Raw genomic sequence first — 14,515 nt, 5'->3', positions numbered from 1 at the left:
GACTATAAGTTAAAATAGGAAATGATTATTTGTAACTAAGAATAGATAGAATTTGTAACTAAGAATCAATTGATAGAAATATGGAGCAGAGGTCCATCAGTGGCTATTAGCCACAGTGTGTGTGTGTGTATATATATATATATATAATTTTTTTTGGCCACTGTGTGACACAGAGTGTTGGACTGGATGGGCCATTGGCCTTATCTAACATGGCTTCTCTTATGTTCTTACTGCTTTCTGTGTACTATTTTTGTGCACCTATTTGTATTTCTCTCTAAGCTTAATATGTCCCCAATTACGTATAGCTTTTTCCCCTAATAAATATATGGTATATTTTATGACAAATTGACTACAACATCCATATAATATAAAGATGCAGAATTGAGATGAGCTATATATTCTGGGGGTTCTGACACCATAGTGTCAGCAAATCCTAACTTTTTTGTGGTAAGGTTGAGGAGTATTAATTGTTTGCAAGGATAGATTCCATGTCCATGAGCTCCACATCCAAACTTAAGGACATTCAGAAACTATCCATGACCTGACGAATACACCTTTATGAGGATACCGAAGAGTCAGGTTAAAATAAAAGCAATACCTGATAAGGTTACTTGAAAGGCAGCAGTCCCAGGTGTAGTTACCTGGGAGTAAACCTGATTGAATGCAAAAACTTGCTTTTAGTTTACATGCGTAATATCAGCCTGCAGATTTTCTATAGAAAAAAATTGCCTTCTGCATCTATTTCATTTGTGGTGTCGAAGAGTTTGCTGGAGCTTTTATAATCCACAGAATGTGGATTGTGTTTCTTTGACAAAATGGGGAAATTGAGAGGACCCAGGCAGCAGAATTATGAGGGTACACTTGGGCTTGCTGCATATTTAAAAATGAAAAATTAATTTTTTTTCATGAGTGACACTGAACAATCACAGAGATGGAAGCAAGCACACTGGGTACTATCCAGCAAAATCAGTGCGACAAACAATCAAATGCATGATTGCTTTGAAGAAAGCCACTACATGAAATTATACTGAGGGCCAAACTACACATTACCTGCAACATGAGTTGCAGTGGGATTCCCCCAGCCTTACTATCCTTTTTGCAAACAGATGTGACATCTGGGAAGTAACATCCCCAAGAGTGCTGGGACCCAATTCAGCTCAAATGTGCAAGAGGGGAAGGAGCGTTTCCCGCTGCACCATTTTCCCAAGCAAAAATTGTTCCACGTACACTGGAGGAGTTGTATCACAACTATTATGTGGCTTGGCCCTGACATTAAAACACTGCAGCAAAAACATTTAATTGTCCCTTAGCTCCATGAGATCAGATTATACATACAGCGCAGATGAGAATCCTTCTGTCAGTAGAAGCACTTTCTGGGGCCCAACCCATGGACTTCAAAGACTATTTAGGTATTTCTGTTTTGCTGGTTTGCTGTGCTGTTTAGCCACAAAACAGCTAAATCTAGCAATTCCAAGGAGGAAATATATGTTAAATGAGCGTGTCAACTGGCAGAGCAACCATTTAGTGATACAGGAAGCAGAAAGCAAGAGGTTCTGCCCCTGGAATTAAGCCTGTTACCTAACTCTGTAAAGCACTAGGTCTGTTGATCTGCTATGATCTTCCTCCTAGATTAATTCAGGACATTGTTGACACTGCTTTGAGGTCAGGAAACAAAGCATATGGTCAGGGCTCTCTTCCTCAAAGGACAGTAGTATTTCATGGTCACAGGTCAATTGCTGTGATAATAGTTTGTTAACCCTGGATTGTCTCCTGGAGGCAGCTAGAGGATTTGAATGTATCTGGGATTTTGCTGTCTAGTTTGGAAATTATTTTGTAAATCGGTTTCTTCCAGGAAGGGTCTAGGTCCTTGCCTCCCTTGATTGCACCAAAGAATTCCTGAAGGGTCAGACTGGCAACATGCAGGAAACCATCAGGAACCTACAGGGGAAAAAATTAAGTTAGTCTGTTAATTTTTAAAGAAAGGAAAGCAGAGGAGGATGAGGACATTGGGCCCTAAGAGTTTACGAGTCCTTGGATATTTGGGTTAGGGAAAATATTGTCTTGGCCACGCTTGTTTTTAAGGAGTACAGGCTCACCTCAAAATCATTTCCTTTGTTGTAGTGTGTATTGAGACTGCAGAAGAGCTCAGAGTCCCTTGAAATGATAAGGTCATCAGGATCTGTGACTCCATCTAAGAGGGCTTGCCTGGCAAACTTTTCCATCTGGATGTAGTAAAACTCACGGAAATTGCTGAACCATTTGATGAGTTGGGAGGTGATACAGCGGGTGAACTGTGGAAAAGACAAGCACCATAGAATCGGGCTAGACTGTCTGGCTTTTTGTTTGGAAGATCTCTACCCTCCCTCTCCATCTGTGATCTTAAGGATGACCTACATGTAAAAATCCTAAACAAAATACACAAAATAATAAAGACTAAAATAGACTATGGATTTATTTATTTACAAAATATGTATCTTTCCTATCTTAGCCACCAATGCAGCTAACAATTAAAAATGAAGCATTAAAATACATTATAAAACTAACCAAGGCTTTTTTTGAGCAGGAATGTACAGGAACACAGTTCCAGCTGGCTTGGTGTCAAGGGGTATGACCTAATATGCAAATACATTCCTGCTGGGCTTTTCCCCACAAAAATAGCCCTGTGTGAAACAATGGTGATGTCAGGGGGTGTGGCCTAACATGCAAATGAGTTCCTGCTGGGGGGGTTTCTACAAAAAAGCCCTGAAACTAACCACACTAAAACAGATGAGAGAGAATACCACATAAAGACAGCAATGAAGATAAGGCAGAAAGGAGGGGGATAATTGAGGAAACATAAAATAAGAAGTCTCTGGGGGGAAAACAGGGCTTTTTTGAAGCAGGAACTCCTTTGCATATTAGGCCACACACCCCTGATGTAGCAATCCTCCTGGAGTTTACAGTAGGCCTTCTGCTAATGAAGCAGGGCTGAAATAAAAAGATATTAAATAAGGTAAATTGAAGGCCATCAATTAGGCACAAGGGCAAGGAAATAAAACGTCAAAGAGATTTTGAAAGTGCTTGCTAGCTGCCTCTGTGAAATGATCCTTCTAGATTGTGAAAGTAAGAAAAGAGGAAGTTACTCCTTCACCCACTGGCTTTGCCGCAGCTGCCCAAAAGAGGAACTAGAAACTGGTTGGAATTAGGGTTGCCAAGTCCAATTCAAGAAATATCTGGGGACTTTGGGGGTGGAGCCAGGAGACTTTGGGGGTGGATCCAGGAGCAAGGGTGTGACAAGCATAATTGAACTCTGAGGGAGTTCTGGCCATCACATTTAAAGGGACAGCACACCTTTTAAAATGTCTTCCTTACATAGAAAATAATGAAGGATGGGGCACCTTCTTTTGGGGCTCATAGAATTGGACCCCCTGGTCCAATCCTTTTGAAACTTAGGAGGTATTTTGGGGAGAGGCACTAGATGCTATACTGAAAATTTGGCACCTCTAGCTCAAAAAACAGCCCCCCCCCCGAGCCCCGATACACACGGATCAATTCCCCATCATTCCCTATAGAAATCGTTCATGGAGGTGCATAATGGCTGCGGGGGAGGGGCTTCCCCCACCGGCCAGCTGGCTGGGGGAGGGGGGAAGCCTGTAAAACCGGGGGATCCCCTGCTGGGACCTGGGGATTGGGAAGCCTAGCTGGAATAAGCATTGAGTAATATAGCTTGGAAAATGTCTTGGGAGCAGGTCAAAGGTGCAAATGTGTTTTTTATGAAGGATATTGCTGCAAGAGTGTTAGCAACATCAATGCCATGTATGGAAAGACCCTCCCTGTCTCCTCCTTGTTCCTTTAGTAATATGACGCTTGTAATGATGTATGGGATATGGGATGGTCCTTTCCTGTAATTGGGTGATTGTTTACTGGAAATGATTGTCTGTGACTATAAAACTGTAGACCTTCCTGAAATCAGGGCTCCCAGATTCGTTTAGACATGAGTCTGGTCTGGGGTCCTTGTACACGTTAAATACATGGCTGTTTCTTCCTGATTTCGCCTGTGGCCTTGTTTCTGCCTGACCACCAGCAGCTAAGGTTGCTGCTACACTAAGAGCCCTGTAAGCTCTTGGAGGATTGGCTACATCAGGGGTATGTCACCTAATATGCAAAGGAGTTCCTGCTACAAAAAATGCCCTGGGAAAACCCAAAAAAAGTGACAGCAGAGGACAGTTTTCACCTGGTGTCCCAAGGACAGTGGTCGGGGCACAAGGCAAATATTTTGGGGGAAGCTGTTCTATAATTGAGCTGTTCTCTAAGCAGCCCACAAAAACAGGAAGCCCGTTGACTCATTAGCTGGGCATGGGCACCATAGCTAATGTTTGACTTGGTGGGTTATAAGTTGTGCAGACTTGGCTGCTGCATGCAGATATCTAAAGGAAACCAGGCTAACAGGACTCCACAAACTCTTGGTAAGAAATATTTGTTTATTTTAAGCCTATTCCAGTGTCCTCACAAATAAATGCAAAGGCTTGAGAACAATTTCAGTAATTGATAAGTTAAACACTTAATGTTTTGCATGACCAAACAATATCATACCCTTGGTGGTAGCACTGAATTAACTGTTGAACAATGACCACCATTCCAGTCTTTCTGCCTCCATGCAAAGCTCTTGCTTGAGTTGTTGGTACAAGATGATCAGAAAGGTTGCTTTGCATCTGAGAGCTGAGTAGAATCACATGAACATTTTACCACAGAACGGCTGCCTGAAAACTTGTCGTGAGTCTGCTCTGACAGACTGCATGGAGAGTCAATCACTTGGTGCTTTGGATCATGTGGTAATCTAATAGCTGCTCCACAAATACCCAACAGTTGAGAAATCTTGCCAAGTGTGAGGAAAGAGGCTTGGCAATGGCTCTCAGGTGGTTGAGTGGTTTCACTCTGTTATGTGGGCAGTGCAGGGGGATGACACATCAGTGTTAACAAAATTCCTCCGGCTAGTCAACAGGACAACCCTAAACTAAATTATGCTTTACTAAACGCATTCACTTTAGTAGATTTAAAAGGGCTAGGTCTAGGACTGCATTATAAGTTATGCAGAAAGAGAAAGAAAGGTCTGTTCTGAGACAACAGAAAGTCTTGAATTGTGCCCCCCCAAAACAAACAAACAAACCACCCGTAAATGCAGATTCACAGAACAGCCACATCTTTCAGTTCCTCTGCTGGAATTTGGTAGGCCATTTAAAAAGAGAGTGTGACCTGCCTTTTAGAAGCTGCTGTGGCTAAGGGCCAATTTTCATAAGAAGTCGTTCATTAAAAATAATCCAGCCTGAAACGTGGGTTCAAGAGTATTTCACACCAGTAGGAACACAAAACCCAATTCAGTACTCCACCAGCCATCTGATTTCTTGAACTGCTTGTGCTTCTGACTGAGCTCTCCTATAACAGCTTAGCATTAAATATGAGCTCCACCATTGGCCTAGGCATTTAAAAAATGCAGCACTCTATGTGCCTTAATGATTGCAAGTAAGGGCTTTGGACTTGATTACCTCTCTCCCTATACCCAAACTTTCCATATTGTTCTCTTCCTTATAACTGTACCCTCTCAGTTGAAGTTTTAAGGGAGATGGAATGGGACATAATGCAGAGAAAGGGCTTTGCAGTACAGTCTTCAGAGGCCTTAAAAGGATGTGACTGCTCAGGGTCATATTGTTAATGCTGCATTTCTTTTAGCAAAAAATTGCTTATTTATTTCATTTTTTTATTACCTTAAAATCACAGTTATGAAACAATGGTCATAAAAATCAAAATAAAGACCAGTGTTACTAGGCTGTTTATTCAGAAATACCGTAGCAAGCTGAGAGAACAGGACATAGTTACATATACATAGCTACATACAGGACATAGCTACAAATACAAGTTGATGGGGTGTGAACTGGCAGAGACTGACCAAGAAAGAGATCTTGGGGTCATTGTAGATAACTCACTGAAAATGTCAAGGCAGTGTGTGATTGCAATAAAAAAAGGCCAACGCCATGCTGGGAATTATTAAGAAGGGAATTGAAAACAAATCAGCCAGTATCATAATGCCCCTGTATAAATCGATGGTGCGGTCTCATTTGGAATACTGTGTACAATTCTGGTCACCGCACCTCAAAAAAGATATTATAGCATTGGAAAAAGTCCAGAAAAGGGCAACTAGAATGATTAAAGGTTTGGAACACTTTCCCTATGAAGAAAGGTTAAAACGCTTGGGGCTATTTAGCTTGAAGAAACGTCAACTGCAGGGTGACATGATAGAGGTTTACAAGATTATGCATGGGATAAAGAAAGTAGAGAAAGAAGTACTTTTCTCCCTTTCTCACAATACAAGAACTCATGGGCATTCAATGAAATTGCAGAGCAGTAGGGTTAGAACGGATAAAAGGAAGTACTTCTTCACCCAATGGGTAATTAACATGGAATTCACTGCCACAAAAGGTGGCTGCGGCTACAAGCATAGCCAGCTTATAAAGGGGTTCGAATAAAAATATGGAGCAGAGGTCCATCAGTGGCTATTAGCCCCAGCATATTATTGGAACTGTCTGGGGCAGTGATTTATTTTATTTATTTCATTCAATTTATATCCCGCCCTACCCCACCAAAGCGGGCTCAGGGCAGCTCACAACACAAAAATTCTAACAAAATTAAGAATTAAAATACATTAATAATTTACACAATTAAATTAAACAACAATTCATCGATGTGCTATCCCATAGTCTTTCTTAGAAGTATTCAGATGCCTGTCAGTTGTATGCCAACCGGAAGAGGACTGTCTTACAGGCCCTGCAGAATTGCCCAGTGATGCTCTATATCCTTGGTGCTTGGGGGGGGGGGGCAAAGGGCTTCTAGCCCCACTTATGAACCTCCTTTCTTTTTTGGCCACTGTGTGACACGGAGTGTTGGACTGGATGGGCCATTGGCCTGATCCAGCATGGCTTCTCTCATGTTCTATAGTGAATGATCTGAGGTTTAGAAGGAAAGGAGGGAGGGCATAACCTGAGAAGCCTCAGTACCACTTTGACTGATACACTGGATAGTATAGCACTGGAACTGCATTCTGACTTTGTTTTTTAAACCCACAAATCAGGTCAGAAACAAACTGAAAGAACAACAGAGAAACCACTAGAATGCAATGGATTGCCAATGATATTATCTGGATTATTAAATTAAAATCAAGCAAGTAAATGATCCCAAATTCCATACTAAATGGCTAGTGCAAAAGAAACCAAAGATTCTTATAAGTCCAAAAAATAAACCATAGACTCACTACAGTATCATGACAGAAAGGCTAGAACTGCAATATTTTCACAGGTAAGGAAAAAGGAAAGATCCCCTGTGCAAGCACCAGTCATTTCCCACTCTGGGGTGACGTTGCTTTCACATTTTCACAGCATACTTTTTAATGGGGTGGTTTGCCATCGCCTTCCCCAGTCTTACACTTTCCCCCCTGCGGGCTGGGTACATTTTACCAACCTCGGAAGGATGGAAGGCTGAGTCAACCTTGGGCCGGCTACCTGAATCCAGCTTCCGCCAGAATCGAACTCAGGTTGTGAGCAAAGAGTTCAGACCACAGTACTGCAGTACTGCTGCTTTACCACTCTTCACAGGTAAAGACATATGCTAATTGGTACTTTGTTTTTATGGTGCTTTCCCCCTTTTTCCCAGGTTAACATTATGGATGAGAGTCAGCAGCCTTCAAAAAAACCCACACAGAGAGATAATGCGAAAACAGCAATAAAAACCCTCTTGCTGAGCTCAGGAAGGAAAACTATAGTTTTATTGTCACAAATGTCAGGGAAACTAGGGACATTTGATCTCCACTGTTAAGGGGGGAAGGGAGCTACATTTCAATACTGCCAGCTGCAAGCACTGAAGAGCAGTGGGGTGAAATTTTATAGGGTTGGACAAAAGAACTTTGGCAAGATTTTTGAGAGCCAGCCAGCACCAGAGCTGAGATTAGTGCCACAGAGACACATGCAACTGGGAGAGGAAAAGTTAATACAGGCTGCTGGGGAAAGGTGCCTGGAGCAAATGGGGTGCTCCTTGAAGAACATCTTCAGCTGGTCTCCTGTCTGCTGGAGCCCATCCTTCCCCAAGGCAGGAGGAGGGCTAAGAAAGCAAGGTTAACAAAGGAAGTAATTTATTGCACATGACAAAAGGCAGTTACAATTTCAGTAAAAGTGAAAAATACATAAAATGCAAAGGCTGACCAAAAATCACTTACCTACTAGCCAATGGCTGCTTAGGCAGGCTACTTCTAGATGTGCCGAGGTGTTCTGAGGAAAATGGGAAATCCTTGGATAGTTGTAGGCCCTTAACCAAAAAACTTTGGGAGGAGAAGGGGGAATCCTACAAGGGCTGTGTGTGTTTGCATTCCTCAGAAACATCCCTGGGGCAACTCAGCTCTCTCTGCTGCTTGCTTTTGATAGAGGGGGAGAGAGAGTAAGGGACACCACCCAGTCTGGATAATCCAGATTGTGATAATCATTACAGCGTGCCATGTGCAATAAGAGACACTAACTTTACACAGGCCTTTGCATTTAGGATTGCCAGCCTCCAGATGAGGCCTGGAGATCTCCCAGAATTGCAGCTGATCTCCAGACTGTCAAGATTTGTTCCCCTGCCTATTTTTAGCTGTTTTGGAGCATGGACTCTATGGCATTATACCCCAGAGACCACTCCCTTCCCCAACCCCTGTCTTTCTCAGGCAGGCTCCACCCCCAGATCTCCAGGACTTTTCGACCCAGAGTTGGCAGCCCTAATCTGAGCTTGGTGTATAAGATGATGAATTATTTTTACCTGAACATCAAGGAAGTAGGCTTTCAGCAGAGAAGATGTAGGGTAGCGTGTGAAGAAGAACATCAGCTTAGCCTTTTTCAGATGCCCAGGGGTCAAAGCTTCCTGGATGTAACTTGGAAGTCAAGGGAAAAGTTTGTTCCAACTTCAGCTGGGTCACTGGGTTTCTTTGGTTGTGCTGCATTGTCCTGCTCTAGTGCAAAGAGATCTCACAATAGAAGGCTTGCCCTGAGGGGATCCTCCTGATTAATCTAATTAGAGGACGTATTAGGGGCTAGATAAAGAGCCAAAACCTAATATTGTCAGAGTGTGAGAGACAGAAACTGTCAGAAAGTTGAGTTAGGAAGAGAAAGGAGAATTTGAGAGGGAGGAGTGTGTGAAGTAAAAGACTGAGACTTCAGTCAGAAATTATTATTAACTGAAGAATTAAACTATAAATGTCTTGAAACCAATACGCTTATTGTTCAAATACAATTTTATTTTTATATTAACCTGGAATCCTATTATATTAAATTATAAGAGTCTCATCCTCAGGGCCACATAGTCTAACGAAGAAGCCTTAGAGCTTGGGCACAATTCAGTTGGGAACATTAAATAAAGTGTTTGGAATGAAATTCCTGGCTGGCAGCATTACATACTTTAAGAGGGAAGTCATGGCAGTGGTATTTATTCTTAATAATTGAACATATGAAGCTGCCTTATATTGAATCAGACCTTTGGTCCATCCAAGTCAGTATTGTCTTCTCAGACTGGCAGCGGCTCTCCAGGGTCTCAAGCTGAGGTTTTTCACACCTATTTGCCTGGACCCTTTTTTGGAGTGCCAGGGATTGAACCTGGGACCTTCTGCTTCCCAAGCAGATGCTCTACCACTGAGCCACCGTCCCTCCCCGAGAAAACAAAGGAATAAATGTTCAGCGCCATTGAATTCTTGATGCAGTATCAAGAACAGGCCTCAGATTCAGCAGGAGCTGACAGGAGCGCAGCTCCTGAACCTCCCCACCTATCTTGTCCATTGAATAGTAGGTGCAGCTGCATAACAATCCCTGGATTAGGAGAGTGGGCAGCCAGCCAGCCAGCTATCAGAGGCTTTGCCACACCCCCAACAGCCCTCATTAACTCCTGGAGAAGCCCGCACCACCCTTTCTCCACTTATCTGATTTTGGGCAGTGGGTGGCTTGCTGGCCTTTTGATCCACTCATGGATCAAGCAGGCCTTGCTCACCCAGGGCTCTCCTTTCTTGCATTGGGTTGCTTTTGGCTGTTGGGGCATATGCTAATGAGCTCCACCACCTATTTTTCTACAAAATGACCCCAACCAAGAATATGGAACAGTATGAAATTGAAGAGCCCCCCCTTCTATTAATGATCCTAAGATGTGATTCAATGGTCATCTTGTAACAACAAGTGGGAAGAAAATCTTCACATCTATTTTTATATTATTTGATGAGGCAGTATTTGACGTTTTTAGATGCTAGAGCAGAAGCATTCATCTCTTCCAGTATTTCCTGATCAGATCCTATAGAATGCAGTGGCTGGCAGAAATAGTCTGGACAATTACCAGAGAGCGAAAATAGCTTAGTGTTATCAGATAATTGTTTTTTTATTATTTGTGTTGAGAATAGCAATAAGCAAGCTAGGGAGGGTCTGCAGAGAACTGTAGGAGGTGAGAACAATTTGGAAATCCCTCCTTGCCTTCTAATCTCTGTTTTTTGTATTCCAGGAGCTATCTTAAATTGATCCCCACGTCCACCTCCTTCACTGACTCTAAACATTCTTAGAGCATATTCAGTCTCACTTCATTCTGGTTAATTTACAAAAATCATATTTTTCTACACATCTGGGAAGTCTGTACAGAACCCTGTTTTGTCTGTTTGTAATTTGATTTTGCTGCTTTTATGACTGGTGCGGGGGCCAGATATTTTTACCGTTAGAACTAATGATTATTTCAATCATAACATACTTTCTCAAGTGGCAGGAGGATTTCAGGGAACTAATACCCCTAGAGAAAATGGCTGCCTTGGAGGGCAGACTCTATGGTATCATATCCCTGCTGAACTCCCTCTCCTCCCCAAACTCTATTCTTCTCAGGCTTCACCCCCAAATCTCCAGGAATTCCCAACCCACAGCTGACAACCCTAAAGCAGAGGGTAGAGAATAGATTCAAGCATCCCCCCATCCCCCATACACTCACACAAACTTCTCTGCTTCAAATATTATCGTCCTGAAGAGCTTTTTCATACCAAAGCAGCTTTTTGGTTCTTTTAGGTATGTTTCCATGTTATGTCTAGCTCTGCCCTGAAGCTACAAGGTTTTTCTAGTCTACTCAATTCTTTGTATTCTGCCTTATTTTTTTCATTGCATGGCATTTAAAAGCTTGTCAGTTTTTTAGAAACTGTAGATACTGATGATCTAGACAGGCCCATAAAGGATATATGAGCTGAGGGGAAAGCAATCTCATCCACTGCAGCACACAGTTCAGAAAGTTCCTCTTTTGAAGCTGCAAGAGAAGCCAAACGTCCCATTTCAGTAGATTTTAAGGACCCTGGATATCGTTGGTGTCGCATGACAGAGGATTTGAATTTGATTGGTTGCCAGGGCACATCTAAGGATTCTGGAGAAGAGCCCATTCTTGGAGGAGGGCTGCCCCAGTGACCATTTTGACTATATAGTAGCATTTGGCTAAGAATACCATTTCTTTGCGCTTCAGAGGTCATGATCAAGGGACAATTCACTTGCGATTTTCTCTCAATTTTTGAGCTGATGGGATAAGATCGAAATCCTGGAGGGTTTTCTGTGGTTTGTGATGTGGCACCTTTATAAGAAGAGAATTTAGGAAGCCATTTTCTGGAGATCTTTTCTCCAGCAGGACTAAATTCTCTTCCTGTAGATGATGCTGTCACTGGGGGGGCATTGCACAACTGGGAGGGAAGGCCTGGTGAATTAGGCAAGACTTTTTTCAGAACAGAGTCCACAGCCTGTGTCACCACCTGGATTAATTCATGTTTTAATATATCTGAAAGTGTACTGTCTTCTGAAGTTGGAATACTAGAACCCATAATTTCAGTTTCTTTTTCTGACAGTTTGGAGCCTTCCATCTTTGGTATGATTCCCCATAAATGACTTTGGTGTTGGTCATGGTCATTTACAATGGCTTGAGTGCTGTCATCCAAACATTGTCCTAACTTCTCCTTCAGCAAGTACATCGTTTTCTCCATACTTCTTTGGCTTTGACTGGAATCGCTAAGTTCACATGGTTGAAGAAACTTCTTTCCAAGTTGTTTCAGCTGATGGTGTAAAACATGGAGCTGTCTTTTGAGTTGTAGACATTCATCTGCTTGGATGCTCCTTCTACCAGGTCTTGCCAGAGGAGTTTCATGTAAACTTTGCTGATGAGGAACTTTCTGCTTTCTCTTATTCTCTCTGTAGTTCTTTTTCTTCTCTGAGTGGTGTTCATCTGATTCCCCAAAGGTACCAGGCACAATAGAGTTTGGCATGACAGCCATGCCCTGGATAATATTTTCTACCCTGGCCCTCTTAGCTTGCAAATGTTCGTTACAGAAATGACTAGAGTTACTCACCCCATAGAGAGGCAATTGCCTAAGGGTAGAAGCTTCCTTTGAAAATGTACTGTTCCCACCACTTTGGAACAGCAGTTCTTTTTTCTGTGAGGAAGGGAGAAGAAAAGTTGGATCCAGTTCACTGCTAACTTCTGGCTGACTAAGCAGATGTGATATTACAGAAGCATAGTATGAAGCCGGAGGGAAGAAGCTGTCTCTTTCAGTACAAGGTACTCCTTTCTGTCCATCCATATGTCCTGAAAGAGGGCTGTAATTGTATGGGTCGGGTATATTGTTCCTATACATGTCTTTCTCTTCTTTGAAAATCCTGGAACTCAACAAAATAGCAAACACTATCTGGATTATAATATTACAATATGAGTACCATTCAGGATTGTGGAACATCCAATGGCGTGAAATCTGGAGCAACAATAAGAAAAAAAATCCAGCATTATACAGAAAAACAAAAACATAAAACTTCTATATAAAAAGGACAACTATTCATCCCTGCTACAATATATCTAGGGAAAATAGGAACTTTAGTAGAATCATAGAGTTGGAAGGGACCTCCAGGGTCATCTAGTCCAATCCCCTGCACAATGCAGGAAACTCACAAATACCTCCCCCTAAATTCACAGGATCTTCATTGCTGTCAGATGGCCATCTAGCCTCTGTTTAAAAACCTCCAAGTAAGGAGAGCCCACCACCTCCTGAGGAAGCCTGTTCCACTGAGGAACCTCTCTAACAGTCAGGAAGTTCTTCCTAATGTTGAGATGGAAACTCTTTTGATTTAATTTCAACCCATTAGTACCTTCTGAGGCCACAGAAAACAATTCCACACCCTCCTCTATATGACAGCCCTTCAAGTACTTGAAGATGGTGATCATATCACCTCTCAGCCACCTCCTCTCCAGGCTAAACATCCCCAGCTCCTTCAACCTTTCTTCATAGGACTTGGTCTCCAGACCCCTCACCATCTTGGTCGCCCTCCTCAGGACCTGTTACAGTTGTCCATATCCTTCTTAAAATGTGGTGCCCAAAAACTAAACACAATACTCCAGGTGAGGTCTTACCAGAGCAGAGTAAAGCAATACTATCACTTCACGTGATCTGGACAATATACTTCTGTTGATACAGCCCAAAATTGCATTTGCCTTTTTAGCCACCACATTACACTGTTGACTCATGTTCAGCGTTGGTCCACTAAGACCCCTAGATCTTTTTTGCACATACTACTGCTAAGATTCATCTTATTGGCTTTAGCCCAGTTTTCCAGCCTGTCAAGGTCATCCTGTGTCCTGTTTCTTTCTTCTACTGTATTTGCAACCCCTCCCAATTTAGTATCATCTGCAAACTTAATAAGCATTCCCTCTATTCCTTCATCCAAATCATTTATAAAGGTGCTGAACAGCCCCGTGGCACAGAGTGTTAAAGCTGTAGTACTACAGTCCTAAGCTGTGCTCATGACCTGCGTTTGATCCCCGGCGGTAGTTGGCTCAAGGTTGACTCAGCCTTCCATCCTTCCGAGGTCGGTAAAATGAGAACCCAGCTTGCTGGGGGGAAAGTGTAGATGACTGGGGAAGGCAATGGCAAACCACCCCGTAAAAAGTCTGCCATGAAAACGTTGTGACAGCAATGTCACCCCAGAGTCGGAAACGACTGGTGCTTGCACAGGGGACCTTTCCTTTCCTTTCCTTTCCTTTCCTTTCCTTTCCTGAACAAAACAGTAGTTGTACAGTGGTGTCCAGAAAGTGTACCTGTTGTGTAGAGTGGTCCAGACTCAGGTTGATGGTGTGGTGGAAATTGATGAAGTCCTGGTGAGATCTCTCAAGGATGGACTTAAAGCAGTTTGCCTGGGTGAGTGGCAAAGCTCACTCTGATTGACAGTGGAGATTAATGTATTGAGTGGAAAGAGGCTAGCAGAGGGGGGAAATTGCCTCACAGAGTGAGTTCAGTTGGAGATCGACTGAAGAAAGGAGCTGAGAACAGCCTGTCAGCTTAGTTCCTTGAGACAGAGCTGGTTTAGTAGTTTCTGTCTGAGAGTTCATTTGTGAGAAGGGGCAAAGCAAAGGCTCTTTCTGAGGGAAAACTCTCTGAGTTGAGGCACACTGTGTCACTGTAGCAGAGGAAAACTTGAAAGCTCTGCTG

At 42.7% G+C, this 14,515-nt stretch overlaps 1 protein-coding gene across 1 annotated transcript; it reads right to left on the bottom strand.

The window, feature by feature from the left end:
• Positions 1–1,694: 1,694 nt before the first annotated feature.
• Positions 1,695–12,701, bottom strand: PROX2 (prospero homeobox 2). Its single transcript, XM_060262909.1, has 4 exons — positions 11,243–12,701; positions 8,815–8,922; positions 2,097–2,291; positions 1,695–1,938 (listed from the first exon to the last, which is right to left on the bottom strand). Exons 1-4 carry the CDS (start codon positions 12,671–12,673, stop codon positions 1,753–1,755), a joined length of 1,920 nt encoding a protein of 639 aa, XP_060118892.1. The 5' UTR covers positions 12,674–12,701; the 3' UTR covers positions 1,695–1,752.
• Between the last annotated feature and the right edge of the window lie 1,814 nt (positions 12,702–14,515).

This window comes from Heteronotia binoei, chromosome 21 (assembly GCF_032191835.1).
Source record: "Heteronotia binoei isolate CCM8104 ecotype False Entrance Well chromosome 21, APGP_CSIRO_Hbin_v1, whole genome shotgun sequence".
In the NCBI taxonomy this organism is placed as follows: domain Eukaryota; kingdom Metazoa; phylum Chordata; class Lepidosauria; order Squamata; family Gekkonidae; genus Heteronotia; species Heteronotia binoei.
Note: the sequence above shows the minus strand (reverse complement) of the source record. Positions and strands in the feature narration are given on the sequence as shown.

Coding starts and splice junctions, on each gene's coding strand:
- PROX2 (XM_060262909.1), bottom strand. CDS start 12,673: ATGTATAGGAACAATATACCCGACCCATACAATTACAGCCCTCTTTCA. Junction 2,292..8,814: donor CCTACTTCCTTGATGTTCAG/GTAAAAATAATT, acceptor TCTTTTCCACAG/TTCACCCGCTGTATCACCTC. Junction 1,939..2,096: donor ACAAAGGAAATGATTTTGAG/GTGAGCCTGTAC, acceptor TTTCCCCTGTAG/GTTCCTGATGGTTTCCTGCA.